The 15,397-nt window shown below is 34.7% G+C and overlaps 1 protein-coding gene across 1 annotated transcript in view; it reads left to right on the forward strand.

Annotated features, from left to right (window-relative positions):
* Positions 1-1,970: 1,970 nt before the first annotated feature.
* LOC138318352 (zinc finger CCCH domain-containing protein 14-like) overlaps positions 1,971-15,397 on the forward strand; it is a 35,300-nt gene continuing 21,873 nt past the window's right edge. Inside the window, exons 1-9 of the mRNA XM_069260645.1 lie at positions 1,971-2,115; positions 6,210-6,252; positions 7,365-7,479; positions 7,730-7,770; positions 7,972-8,220; positions 8,575-8,888; positions 9,034-9,179; positions 11,453-11,580; positions 13,171-13,521. Coding sequence (XP_069116746.1) covers positions 2,080-2,115; positions 6,210-6,252; positions 7,365-7,479; positions 7,730-7,770; positions 7,972-8,220; positions 8,575-8,888; positions 9,034-9,179; positions 11,453-11,580; positions 13,171-13,521 — 1,423 coding nt within the window. The 5' untranslated portion in view covers positions 1,971-2,079. The remainder of the gene's footprint in view (positions 2,116-6,209; positions 6,253-7,364; positions 7,480-7,729; positions 7,771-7,971; positions 8,221-8,574; positions 8,889-9,033; positions 9,180-11,452; positions 11,581-13,170; positions 13,522-15,397) is intronic.

Here is a 15,397-nt window from a genome sequence, read left to right on the forward strand (position 1 = left end):
AGCCTGGGGTTACGAAAATGAACTACGTTGGTTTATCTTAGTTGATATATAGTTTCCATTTTCTACACCACTCTGACAATTTGTCGAGAATCTTTTGCATTGAGGTTTCATTCGGATATGTATTAATGGCAATGTCGTCTGCATACGTAAGTATTGTTACCAGGATAAAGGTAACGAAACCATTATAATCACATCAATACTCCGATTAGAATTGCAACAGAACCTTAATATACATGTTTGGTGAATCAAAATGACTGACCAGTGGCCATTCCTGAAATATAATCAAAACGACATAAAATTCATTTTTTAATACTAAAAGCGACAATTCGTAATAGTCAAGATCGCGTACTTCAGCTGTTGTTTGAGTCCGGTTCAAAAAATCTCAGAAATATATTTACAATCTTAATTAAGATCTGATCAATCAATGTGTGTGCGAGCAATTAAATGAAATTAAAATCATACATTTAATTGATATTATATTTATACCGCAACGAAGAAAATGTTTTTACCACTGATGTCCGTCCTTTTGTACATGTGATATAACCTTATTTCTGATATCTCCATCCCCATAGTTATATCACATCCCTTGTGAATTTTCCGGCAATCGCCAAACTATTTTCTGCAAACACAAACATGCATCCTCTACTACAGATACGTATTCTACTTATCAATATCACAAATTGATTCAGTTCTTATCCATTTACAGATACAGGTACGTATACGTTTACACTTCCATTTACACCTCCATTTATCACAACATTCAAAACAACATAAACAGTAGATTCAAGAAGAAATTTGGTACAACACATATGAAAAGGTATTGGCGAAACTGCATCATTTTGTGACACCCCGATCCGCGAATGGACACAGCTTTGTTCACACTGCATATATACATTTGTTTAAGCCCGCAATTCTTTGATTGGTAATAAACTTGTACTATATTACTTATTTTAATACCATATTGTTTGATTTTGATTAATAAATTTCAAACTTTATTTAACGATGGGCCGTTAAATAAAAAAAATGAAATTTCCATTGGGTCTTCGATGTATAAACGCAATTATTTCTAAGATTAATAAATATTTAATTACCTAGCTGTATAAAAAGGGTGATTTTACCTATTTTTATTGGTACGGATATTATCTGACACCTTATAGCGATCTGTTTTCAAACATATAGATCTATGCAATTTTACAAGTTTCAAAAATTAACCATATTTTAGACAAGTAATACCTGTAACATATTTCATGTAAAATAAATGATGTAAATTGAGTTGAATTTAAGTTGTATGTACCGTAACCGGGCGAAGATTCTTGCATGTTGATTTTCTTCATTAATCTATTGAAAACAATAAGGTTTGGTTAATTTAGCAGTAAAAATCATTCAAACGCCTTCAGATGTCTTATCAACGTTAGTTACAACACAGAAATTATTCACTATAAAATTGTCGTTTTTCATGCATTATGTATATCTAAATGGCAACTTTCCTGCGATATCACTTAACAATTGCTAAAAGGAAATTGTTGACCACAATTTGGCTTCATGGTCTGACCGTATCAAGACACTCATTTCGCTTCAGTAGTGCTAAAAATCATTTTCTACTCTAAATTGTATTGTAAAATTAAAAACCAATGCATTGAAAGTACTGTAATTTTCAATGTAAGTAACTTTTGGTGATGAATAATATAATAAAAGCTTATCTTGATTCGTGGGTATGAAAAATACAGCATAAAGAACAACATGTATTTTTTCTACTTTTTCTAGTATGCAGGCTTTGATGAATTTGAACGACCTTATATTAAATATATTTGATATTACCCAAAAAGTAAATAATAACAGTAATATCAACAATCTAAATATCTGGTAATATGTATCAGAAACATAGATAATAATATACTTTAATGTCCCATAAGATTTCCTAACAGAGTTATCGTTCTTATTTGGTATTCGATCTACATCAGAGTGATCTCCCCTAAGTGCACATTGATATCCGGTTCTAAAACGATGCCGACTTTTGCGAAAACCTAAATGGAAAAAGGCTCCTAAACCATTTCTAGAGGACAATTTGACGACCACGGGATGGATATCGGAAAGGACATTAGCAAGAAAATTAGGGTACATTATAACAAAAAAAAAATTTCATCCTATACGTTACTCAGTAATGAAATCGGCACCGACGACGTGCTCGATGATGCAGACGTTTTCCCAACGTACAGACGTATACCACCTGGGACCAGTTTCACCAATATTCCAAACTTTTTGGAAAACCTTAATTGAAATTTGGAGCTAACTCCCGTTGCTCAAATTATTGGAGTACCTCCATAGTGCTGTGATATCTCCTCTTTTCTAAATGTAACGTTTTGAAAAAATGTAACGGTTATTTGGTATTATACTAAATGATTTAATACTCAAATGGGTAACAGTTAACTGTTACTCAAATTTGGGGTTTTGTCCAACCTGTTGATTATCAAGCAAAGGCCCTCGAGGTCATAAAACGTTACATTTAGAAAAGAGGAAAAGTGGTATCTAACTGTTAGCGTACTCCCATAACATGAGAGTCAACTGGTCAGCCGGTTTTTTAGCTCACCTGGTCCGAAGGGCCGAGGTGAGCTTATGGGATACCGCAGCGTCTGGCGTCCGGCGTCCGGCGTCCGTCAACAATCGACTTCTTCATAACCGCTGGTCGGATTTCAACAAAATATTACTGGTAGCATCCTTATGGGCTACTAACTGAAAATTGTACAAATGATGGGGCTGACCCCCCAGGGGGTTGAGGGGCGGGGCCAAAAGGGGTCAATTTGGCTATTTCCATATTAACGACTTCTTCTCTGAAACTAAGCATGAGATAGCACTCATAATGCAATGGTAGTATCGTTTTAGGGTGGGGATTCAAAATTTGTACAAATGATATGGCTGACACACCCCCCCCCACCCCCCCCCACCCCCTGATAATTAGGAAAACAAAAGAGGTGTGAACACTCCCTGACCACTACCCAGATCCTAATTAGCTGCCTGGGGCTGTTTCCACCTGGGCTTGGTAGTGTCACACGTGTGTATTACAGCTGAAGGTGATCGGCCGATTGGCCACCATTAGAAAACAATTCCTGGCCTTTCAATACATTTTGTGATTACAGCTAGTGAGCATTACATCAAAAACAAACACAGCTTACAACTGTAAATGATTTACTCACGTTTTTAATGTTTAATAGGCCTAACTGTCCCCCAAGTCACAAAGTTTGCAATCGTAATGGCCGCCATTTTGGATAAGTATAATAGTCGGCCCGGATCGGTACAACTTCAGGAATTCATTAAAAATGATGTTAAAAAATAGAAAGGGATTTTTTTTCCAGAATTTTTGTGTACATTTTTGAAAAAATTACATTAATTTATGAAATATATATTAATAGTAAATATAAATACATTTTAATCAATCAAATTTCAAAGAAATTTTTACTTTTTCTTTCTCTCAAATTAGATATATTTTTGATTATTTCAACTGATACTGAACAGGTTTGACATTTTTTTTTTTAATTTAGTACTTCTGTTGTGATGAAAATTAAGTAAATATTTCCATTCAATTAAGCCCAGTATTTTTTTTATATATATATATATTTCAATAAATAGTATAGATGAATATATGTTTAATTGCATTCTAAATGTTTCCCTTCTTTAATCAATTCAAAGATATAAAAATTGTCCCGTGAAGAATCGTAGAGCAAATTTCAATTGGGAACCAATTTTTGACCAGAGCTAGCCCTGTTAGACAGTCAAACCTCAATGTATCGAAGTTCAAGGGACCATCAAAAAAACTTCAAAACATTGAGACTTCGAATTATTCGTGGTTGAAATTAGACCGATGTTTGTTTTACCATGACCAACTGTTGTAGTTGTGTACATGTCGTCTCCGTTCCGTAAACTTTATAATCATGGTATTTACCACAAGCAAAACAAAATAATAACGAAGTATGCAATTTATCACATGTATTGTTATCGTTAGCAATACATATGTATATTATAAACAAGACTTACTTACTACTAGGCCTAACCCATGTACATGTATTGGTTTGGTGACTATTTAAGCGATGGTTAATATTACGGAATGAATATAAAAAACGAAAACACGTTGTAAAAACGAAACTAAAAAGGAGGAACCGACAGCGCTACAACACCTACAAAATACTTCGATTTAGAATGATCGATTTGCTCCAGTATTTATGCCAAAGTTTTGCAATGTAACAGTTTTGAGTATGAGTTACTAATAATGTGGCTCGCTATTTACCGTTCCGTAAATTCTACAAACTGCTACCAATGGCGGCGGCGAACATCAAAAACGACTAACTGTATCTTTGCCGTACTTATGATTTAATAACACAGCTTGTAAAAACAAAGCACCAGGTATCTGCCTGATCAGTGATATTAATTATTCTGATGATATCAAGCAAGCAATACAAACTGTCATAATCCCTATTGTCCAGCGAAGGGCTGCCGCGAGACAGCTAGGTGTGACAACATGCCGCGGGTATCGGCGAACACCTGATCTGTACAGGTAATTTTTTATTCGAATCATCGAGTGTCAGTTACCTATGATTCTATAACAAATGGTCCATGAAAAAAGTTTGATACATCAAGGACTTCGATTCATAAAACTTTGATTCATACATGGGTTGGTTAGTAATGTTATATAGCGAAGAAATTCGGGACCAGACAAAAAGTTCCATACAGCGAGAAATTCGATTCATCGGAGTTCGAATCATCGAGGTTTGACTGTATTTCCATATAAACGACTTCTTCTCTGCAACTAAGCATGGAAGAGCACTCATAATGCAATGGGATTATAGAGTTGGGATTTGAAATTGTACAAATGATAGGGCTGACCCCCCAGGGCCTTAGACGGCAATAGATGTGGGGTCAAAAAGGTCAATTAGGCTACTATTTTCATAAAATTACTTTGTCTCTGAACCTATGTATTGGATAGCATATTTGTATGGTATCAATAGCATCATTGTATGGTTGCGATTCAAAATTAAACTTTGGGAGTCCATTTTGCTAATCTTTCTAATTGTCAGAGTATTTGTGATAATTACTAAAAAAAAAACCAGGTGAGCGATACAGGCCCTCTGGGCCTCTTGTTTATCGGACGTTATTTTGCTGACTGTCGACTCTCATTTCCGAAGGGTCATTTCTTTGATGCAGCTTCCGACGTCAGATGAAGGCGGAATGAAAAATGCAATAATATCAATATTTATAGCTCTAACAGTGATAATATTGATGTGTACTTACAGTTTAGGTATTAATTATCCCATTTATCTAGGAAACTCATAACTTGAGGCCTCATAAAATAGTACTTTACCGGATTAGATATGATGAATCCTTTCAGTAATATTTTGACCTAGTTTTAAATATGGCGGCAGGTTACAACAAAAAACGGAACGTGAATTCAAGCAGGCAGAATGCAAGTAAAAGTAGAGGCAGATCAAGTGTTTTGGGGACTTTGCAATTCGTTTTTTTTATTTACCGGGCGGATCGCTTTCATCATGAAGTTTTGTCTGGGTCATGAAAGTTTACGTTAGGAGATGTAAATATTTATTGTAGATGGATTTTACGGCTGATTTTGTCAAAAAATTGACATTGGTATGTCATTGATGACGATTTAAATATGATTTCAACGTTTTATATTGTCACAATCCAAACTTTGAAAATGTTACCCTCAGCATCGGGTAAATGGCCTATCGGAGGTTAGACACGACGTAATGTTCCAAAAGTGTCTCGTCGTGCTATACCTCTAACATTGTTGGAGTAACTGTTAGCGTAGCTATATCAACAGTAGCTAGTGTGATTTGTACATACATTGTAGTGTTTAATAATAGGGTCCCTGTCACTCAGCTGATGAAACATGCTTCTTTGGCTCATTCTTTAGAGCTCTAGATTTTCATGTCAAAGGCCCGGGTTTGATTCCTGATTGGAGCACTGTTAGAATGTAGAATTGACACTCAATCTTTATGTGTTTGGCATAAAATCAGTTAACAGAGTTACCATAACATACTCAAATATTTGAACAATGTAATTTGTTTTCCATACTCTAATGATAATGTAATATAATAACAAAAAAATGTCTACTTGAAGCATAGTGTGTATGCAGACTAGTAATTTAGAAGTTTGTTATATTTACATTTAATGTTAATGTTTATTATTTTTTTACTATTTTTCAGTCAGCAATTAAAGCCAAGTTAATAGAACTTGGAGCCTATGTTGGTAAGAATATTTATTATATTATGATATACTTGATGAAAAATTGCTGTAAATATTTTGATAAGTTCCATTGTTTAACTTGTGATTAAAACAAATTTAATACAAATGTAAGAAGAACTGGACTGGATGAGTCTATCATTGGTGGATAGTCCCATTGTTTGTATTTGTCCTGCTAGGGTTCTTGATAAGGCACTGTTACTAAATTGGTGGAAGATATTGTCAACCCAAGTTTCAGACATTTGAGCACACTTCGTATAGGGTTATTATTTAGTAAGTGAATGAGCTGTGTGTTTTGGGAGAGGAAGTGTAATTATATAGTAAGAGCTTGACTAGGGAAACACAAACTGATGACCAAGTAGCTTATAGAATGTCTGTCAGTAGGGTTTTGACAGTCCCAATATGCTGATTCCGCGATACAAGAACTCTTCTGTAAGGCAGATACAAAATGATGATTTGGTCATGTGGCTGCGAAAAATTTAGGGCTTATTTTTATGACACATCAGTGACAATTTAGACAGAGACTACGAATGTCATAGTACCATAAATTTCTTTGTCGATAAAAGTTTGTTGGCAACGGATCAAAGACTACCAAAAACAATGTTATGTTATGTCTATCTGTCTTGATTTTGATTATAGGAAAAAATCAGCTATGAAATATTTGTAAATGAGACATCAAATACAGTTGGTTTCCAGCTTCCATGTGACGGTTCCATTTGATGCTGTAATTTACATGTGACTTTTTCCTGTAGTATCTGAATTCATTTCTCATGCATAGTTAGATTATTTTTATTATCATATGTTATTAGTTAATATTACATGTCTTTCATTATGTGTAATATTCCATCCATGTACAGCCATTGGGTATGCCACCATTTTGTATCAAATGTGCCCTAAATTAAGTCATGTGGTGATGAAAGTCATATGATCAAACCAGCTGAACGTTGTATTCCGGAAACAGTGTATATCAAAGAGTTATGTTTATCATGTAAGCAAAAAGTATAAAGCAATTATGTTATTTCAGATTGAATACTATATTTATATTTTTCAACTTCTACTATAATCCTAATTGTAAATTACCATTAAATGCTTCAAGAAATGACATTAATTTTTTGTAGATGATGAATTGCCAGATTATATTATGGTCATGGTGGCCAATAAGAAAAGTCAGGCTCAAATGACAGAAGATTTGGGACTGTTTCTGAGTGCAAACACAGAAAAGTTCACATCATGGTAAGCAAAATACCTTGGCATGTAGTTTGATTTACATCATAAACTTTAATGACACCAGTTATGTCTTATTAGATGAGTATCCTAATCATCAGGGTGATTTTTTAAATTTAAAAAATGCTGTCTTCACTTTTGATACATCATGTAAAACGGATATGATAGGAGTAAATCTACATTGTATTTAGTATTACTTACACTATTGAATGATATTTAAAAGTGAAATATCTACAAATATTGTTTTCTTCTATGACAGGTTAAATGGGCTATTGGACAAACTACAAACACTGGGAACAGGTATGTTAATTTTCTTGAAATTGTCATCTAAACAGATTTGATGTATAATAAATTATCAGTACCAATCAGATTTATCGGGAATGTCATTGTCAACAAATTTAAAGTATATCATTCCAATGAATATCCTATTACCGGTATATGTCTAATTAAATACATTTTAGAATTATTTTAGATTGCAATATTTTTTATTTGATTTATCAGATAAACAGAAAAGTCAAGAGCTTGAGAAATCAGAATCAGAAAGTATGAGTCAGCAGCAAACTGTAAAGAAAAAGAAAACCCCAGAAAAGGCTGACAAGCCTAACTCAGAAAAGTCAGTGGTGAAGGAACAAAATTCCGCAAAAGTCCTAAAACCTGTTGCTGCCAAAACCCATAAAGCAGTCAAAGAAACAAAGAAGGCAAAGGGAGAAGAAGAATATGTACCATTACTTCTTGATAAGTCAGAGACTGGTATGCTTTATATTCAATACATGAATCCTTTTTATACCATGTCATTACATCCGTGTTTGCACTTTGTCCTTCTGATAATAATTTTGTACTATTTAATGGGGATTTATTGTATTATCCACATATATTCTGTCATATCCCGCAGCCGCTATATCCCAATTTTATACATGGAGACAGGGCATTTCAAGTATTGATCTGTACCTGGATTAAGAATAATTGCAATTTAGATTGCATGTTTTTCGTTTTAAAAAGTAATAATCCAAATGAACATTTAATACATGCCTTCAAGGCCTCTTGTATAATTGTGTATTGAATTCATTGGATCTAATTTAATGAAATTATGTTTTCCTTGTTTAGATGAATTTAATGATGAGTTGAAGACAGAAGAGGTGAAGAATAAAAAGAAAAGTTCCGAGACACCTACAGCTGTCAAAGTGCAGACAAAAACATCAGCATCTAAGGTCTCACCTTCATCCAAAACAAGTCCTACGACAAGTAGTGCTGAGGTCAAGCCTGCAGTGAAGTCGGCTGAGGACACAACTTATATCCGGTCTGTTATGGTCAAGCCTTCAGTGACAAAGAGACTAGGGTCAGTTCATAGCCGAATTGGCCAAGTACCTAAAGCCATGGCGGTACCGGTGAAAAGATCAACATCCGAATCTCAGAGACAGGTATCTTTATACTTAAAACTTACAAATATGTACCTTATAGACACTATGGTTATTTGCACTGCACTATGATATACTTGATCCTGGTATATGTTTACTTACAAGTTATTGCTTTCTCTATTAAAGTAATGTTTCTATTCATTGTCAGGTTTCTCCAGTGAAGAGGAAACAACCAATGTCAGTGGTGGGCAATATTAAACGTAAATTCACTGAGTTTGAGGAGGAAGAAGAATATGATCCCTACAATCCTGCTGTGGGCAGTGTAGCCAGTGTTATCAGAGTTTCAGACCGCAAGTGAGTTTCATTTTGGGATGTTTACTACCTGGTACAAGTGTCAGGATAGTCTTTAAGGGACCACAAAAACCTCAGAGATAACATCTAATTTTCACTTTATCGTTTTTTATTTGATTTATTTAATGTTTTTAAACATTCAATATTATATGCAGACAATTTTCACCTGTTGAAAATAATATCCAATTGGAATGTCGTAGTGTATCGGAAACCATTCTGGAATTCCAACAACCTCTGTAGGTTCCGGTATAGCGTCATATGAATTGGCGCGGTTTTTAAAAGTATGGACCTACCTTCAAGCTATAAAAAGCTGTGCCTTGCTATAGACAGTATCAATGAAATTCACCTTATTCTTGTACTTTTTGTTTCATGAATAGTCAGAGCCGTTTTGATTTGAAATGCTTGTTTTGCATTAGTAGTGATCGTGTGTAAAACTATTTATACAAAAAAGCCTACTCCTCCGTAACCCTTGAGTGAATTACATCCATATTTGGTGTGAAACATCCTTGGGGCAGGGCAATCATATTTTATATAAATGAGTTACCCCTAGGGGCAGAGGGGTGGGGCCACAAAAGGGCAAATTTTCTTAATTTTAGATTTAAAATCCTACTCCTCCTTCATCCTTGGATGAATTTCATCCGTATTTGGTGTAAAACATCATTAGGGACGGACAATCATATTTTATATAAAGGAGCCTGGTCCGACCCCTAGGGGCTGAGGGGTGAGGCCCCAAAAGGGCACATTTTCTTAATTTTAGCTTTAAAATCCTACTCCTCCTTCATCCTTGGATGGATTTCATCTATATTTAATGTAAAACATCATTGGAGAAGGACAATCATATTTAATATAAATGAGCCTGATCTGACCCCTAGGAGCTGAGGGGTGGGGCCCCAAATGGGGAAATTTTCTTAATTTTAGCTTTAAAATCCTACTCCTCCTTCATCCTTGGATGGATTTCATCCATATTTGATGTGAAACATCATTGGGGACGGACAATCATATTTTATATAAATGAGCCTGATCTGGCCCCTAGGGGCTGAGGGGTGGGGCCCCAAAAGGGCAAATTTTCTTAATTTTAGCTTTAAAATACTACTCCTCCTTCATCCTTGGATGGATTTCAACTATATGTGGTGTAAAACATCATTGGGGAAGGATAATCATATTTTGTATAAATGAGCCTGGTCCGACCCCTAGGGGCTGAAGGGTGGGGCCCCAAAAGGGCAAATTTTCTTAATTTTAGCTTTAAAATCCTACTCCACTTTCATCCTTGGATGGATTTCATCCATATTTAGTGTAAAACATCATTGGGGAAGGACAATCATATTTTGTATAAATGAGCCTGGTCCGACCCCTAGGGGCTGAGGGGTAGGGCCCCAAATGGGGAAATTTTCTTAATTTTAGCTTTAAAATCCTACTCCACTTTCATCCTTGGATGGATTTCATCCATATTTGGTGTGAAACATCATTTAGGAAGGGCAATAATTTTTGAACCCTAGGGGCGGAGGGGTGGGGCCCCAAATGGGCAAATTTTCTTAATTTTAGCTGGCCCACTTCCTGTTTTCAGGTTTCGGTCTCCGATCTCAATGAAAATTGGTCTACAGTGGTTTTAATTGATGCCAAACAACATGCAAACATTTTCGAAAAGATTTTGGTATTCCAAGATGGCCACTTGCCCACTTCCTGTTTTAAGGTTTCAGTCTCCGATCTCAATGAAAATTGGTCTATAGGGGTTTTAATTGATTCATAAGGGGGAACTTTAGGTGAGGACAATTATATTTTATAAAGGACCGAGGTAAGACCCATGGGGATAGTACGGCGGAGGTCAAAAATGGGAGCTTTGCTGAAATTTGGCTTTAAAATCTGACTCCTTATATTAATCCTTGAACGGGTTACAACCATATATTGATGAAGGGCTACCAAGTTTGTTCAACAAATGACATTTACCTATTTTAGAAACTTACATATTCAACTAAGGAGTTCCTTGTATTGTTTATATTAATCGTTAACCAATACTTTATACTGTGACTTTGTTGTTTTGTGCCATGAGTCAGATGACCGTTGTTGTTGACCTTTGAATTTGATTTGACCTAATTTCTGGAGCTGGGGTTATATTCACAAGGAATTCTCCATATATGTTGACATTATTATTATGTTTTTGTTTTTGAAAGAGTTTAACTTCACAAGTTGCATGTTCAGTAATTTATTGATGCATATATTTAATCTCATGTGACATATACATTAATTTAACAATTTATGAAGTGTATGTGTGCTTTCAGGTCCAGCGTACCTGTGGGGTTACAGGCCAACAAATCATTACTAGTCAAAGCTGTGAGTGCAGCAGAAAAATCAGTGTCGTCGAAAATGCAGGAAATACTCAACGAAAGGAAGCTGTACAGTGAGAAAGGTAAGGGTTTATCAATGTTTCTCAGAAAGGTTAAGGGTTTATTGAATTGATATTTCTTAGAAAAGGTAAAGGTTTATTGATGTTTCTGAGAAAGGTAAGGGGTTTATTGCTGTTTCTGAGAAAGGTAAGGGTTTATTGATGTTTCTGAGAAAGGTAAAGGTTTATTGATGTTTCTGATAAAGGTGAAGGGTTTATTGATGTTTCTGAGAATGGTAAAGGGTTACTGATGTTTCTGAGAAAGGTAAAGGGTTTATTGATGTTTCTGAGAAAGGTAAAGGGTTTATTGATGTTTCTGAGAAAGGTAAAGGATTTATTGATGTTTCTAACAAAGGTAAGGGGTTTATATATATGTTTCTGACAAAGTTAAAGGGTTTATAGATGTTTCTGAGAAAAGTAGAAGGTTTATTGATGTTTCTGAGAAAGGTTAAAGGGTTTATTGATGTTTCTGAGAAAGATAAAGTTTATATTGATGTTTCTGAGAAAATTAAAGGGTTTATTGATGTTTCTGAGAAAAGTAGAAGGTTTATTGATGTTTCTGAGAAAGGTTAAAGGGTTTATTGATGTTTCTGAGAAAGATAAAGTTTATATTGATGTTTCTGAGAAAATTAAAGGGTTTATTGATGTTTCTGAGAAAGATAAAGTTTATATTGATGTTTCTGAGAAAGGTTAACGGTTTATTGATGTTTCTGACAAAGGTTAGGTAAGGGTTTATTGATGTTTCTGACAAAAGGTAAAGGGTTTATTTATGTTTCTGACAAAGGTAAAGGGTTTATTGATGTTTCTGACAAAGGTAAAGGGTTTATTGTTGTTTCTGACAAAGGTAAAGGGTTTATTGATGTTTCTGATAAAGGTTAGGTAAGGGTTATTGATGTTTCTGACATAGGCTAGGGGTTTTTGCTATTTCTGAAAAAGATAAAGGGTTTATTGATGTTTCTGCGAGAGGTAAAGGGTTTTTTGATGTTTCTGATAAAGGTTAGGGGTTTATTGATGTTTATGTGAAAGTTAAAGGGTTTATTGCTGTTTCTGATAAAGAGAAGGGGTTTATTGATGTTTCTGAGAAAGATAAAGGGTTTATTGCTGTTTCTGATAAACGTAAAGGATTTATGGATGTTTCTGAGAAAGTTAAGGTGTTTCTTGATGTTTCTGAGGAAAATGATCCAAACTCATCGTCTTGGACAAGTATAAAATTGGTCACATTTTGAAGGGAGGGTGAAGAAAAGTCTTAAAAATTCTTTCAGTTAGAACACCTTTATGATGTAAGATTTAATTTGAATCATGATAATGGAATATTTGTGTTTTAGGTAGTTGATTAACAGTCTTATATTCCGATATTTGTTATGTATCTATATTATCCCACATTTTGAAAGTGAAGTATTTGTGTTTGTCCCCTCAGCCCCTCAGTTTAGATGATAATCAAAGTGGGATATCTGTATACCAGCCACGCCAACTGGCATCATGGCGGTTAGATCATGATATTTCTATTCTCAATCATTGATTAAAATCTATTATATTAGTTGTATTGTTGAAAAGGTTCCTCATGAAGTGATTGAGATCACTTTTTAACATTATTTCTTTATCACTGTGTTCCAGAGAGTGCTACCGTACAGCCTATCCAGAGAGCTAATAGATCTAGCTCAGGGGAAGGACAGTCTAACACTGTTAAACCTTCTGGTCTAGTCACGGTCAAGTCTAGGACCCAGAAACCTGGCCAAGTGGGCAAAGAGACTGCTGGAGTGAAGAGTAGAGTAGGGGTACGGTCAATACCACGTCAGAAGGAGGCTCATGAGGATGAGGTCAGCCCGATGACAGTGACAGTGAGCAGTGGATTGAAGCCCAAGTCTAATCTACATTTGGTATCCCAGGTGTCGAGAGAGAGGAGGATGTTCAAGGATCTGAGATACACGATTGCAAATGATATGGACAAAGTCAAGAAAGAACCAGGTAAGTCTTTGTTGTCTATGTTAATTCTATGATATTGTATGTAGGTTCTGACCAGGCCATGAGGGTCAAGGTGTCTGATACATTCTATTCCATTTTCACAAGAAACGCCAAGGCTTTACCCTATCAATAAAACTTCAAAGAACCAACATAAAACAATAACAACACAGACAAAAGAAAACACAAGAACAGGAATGTGTAAAAGCAAACGAGAGTCTTTAATTTAATCTTCATAAGACACTAAAGTATCTTCTTCAAACAAATGGACAATGCTCTGATTAAGAGCTATTATTAGTGCATAAAGACGACTTGTTTAACATTAGAGGTAAAAACACCACACTTATTTTATTTTTATTTATAAATATTACATGCAGTCACACGTACAAGTAGAAGCAGAATTTCTCTCTAAATCATTATTACGTTAAGTTACTGCTAATTGATTACTAATATCACCACACAAAGTGAAAATATCATTGTGCAAATTAAAACATTCATGTTTTGTCAATTAAAAGGTTGAGAAACTCAATTTGTAGTGTTCACAAATCAGTATTAATGAGGTTGATGATAATGTACTTTATACTTGGTTGAAATCTAGATTAGAATGAGCTAGTACAAGCACAAAACTCAGGTAGTAGACATATATTGCCTACTTGCCTGGTAGCTGGTGCAACATTAAATCCTATACTACTGCCTGGTGATGAATTGTTGTAAGGATCAGCAGATGATCATGATGGAAAAGGAACATGTTGATGAATTCAAAAGTTTAGACAAAATAATAACAGTACAGGATTCTAGTCATCTCTCTTGATAATTGATCCTAAAACAATCAATATTGACATAAGAATATGACTCCTTAGAAAGTACAAAGGATGTAGAACCAGGTACTCCAGGAGAATAATCATACACATATCAACAGACCAGTAAAACTTGTTCCGTGTATTTATCAAGGAAATTATTAATGTACATGTATAAGATGGTCAAATGTCCTGCCTTGAATAGAGAGAGACACATGTATAGCATACACATTAGTATTGAAATATTTTTGTATCTGAAATAAAAAATTTCGCCCTATATTTTGTATCGATATGCCTGGTAGCTGGTGTGACATTAAGTCATATACCACAATGTAACCTGATGATGTATTATTGTAATGATCATAAGATGGTGGAAAAGGAACATGTTTCTTATCTCTTAAGTGAGAAAGAAGAAATTGAAACATAGTAGCAAACATATTGACATCTCGATTGGATATTTGCGCATATATAATAATGGTGATAAGTAGATGAAAACATCAATAAAGCATAAATCTTTTCAAATACTCGTGAAAACTTTACCTTTGGGAAAGACATTAATCATGTACATTTGCATGGAGTATTTACATATTTTGTTTCGTTGATAGGGAATTTTTTTTTTATCGTGGACAATACATTAGCTTTCAAAACTCTGTGTGGCTTAGAGTGAGAAATAAAAAACTCAGGTGTTTTTCACATATTGCCTACTAGCCTGGTAGCTTGTGCCATATTACACTCTGTGTCATCCTCTGGTGAAGATTGCATCACTTTCTCATCAGACGATGAATAAGGAACATGTAATTGTTTTCTAACATCAGAAATCATACAAAAATCACAAAACTCATGCGGTTGACACATATTGTCTACTAGCCTGGTAGCTGGTGCTACATAAAGTCATATTCCACAAACCTGATGATGTATTATTGTAATGATCATAAAATGGTGGAAAAGGAACGTGTTTCATATGTCTAAAGTGAGAAAGAGGAAACTTAAAACATAGTAGCAAACATATTGACATCTCGATTGGATATTTGGGCAAATATAATAATGGTAATCAAAGATTAAAACATCAATAATGCATAAATCTG

Source organism: Argopecten irradians, chromosome 3, assembly GCF_041381155.1.
Source record: "Argopecten irradians isolate NY chromosome 3, Ai_NY, whole genome shotgun sequence".
In the NCBI taxonomy this organism is placed as follows: Eukaryota; Metazoa; Mollusca; class Bivalvia; order Pectinida; family Pectinidae; genus Argopecten; species Argopecten irradians.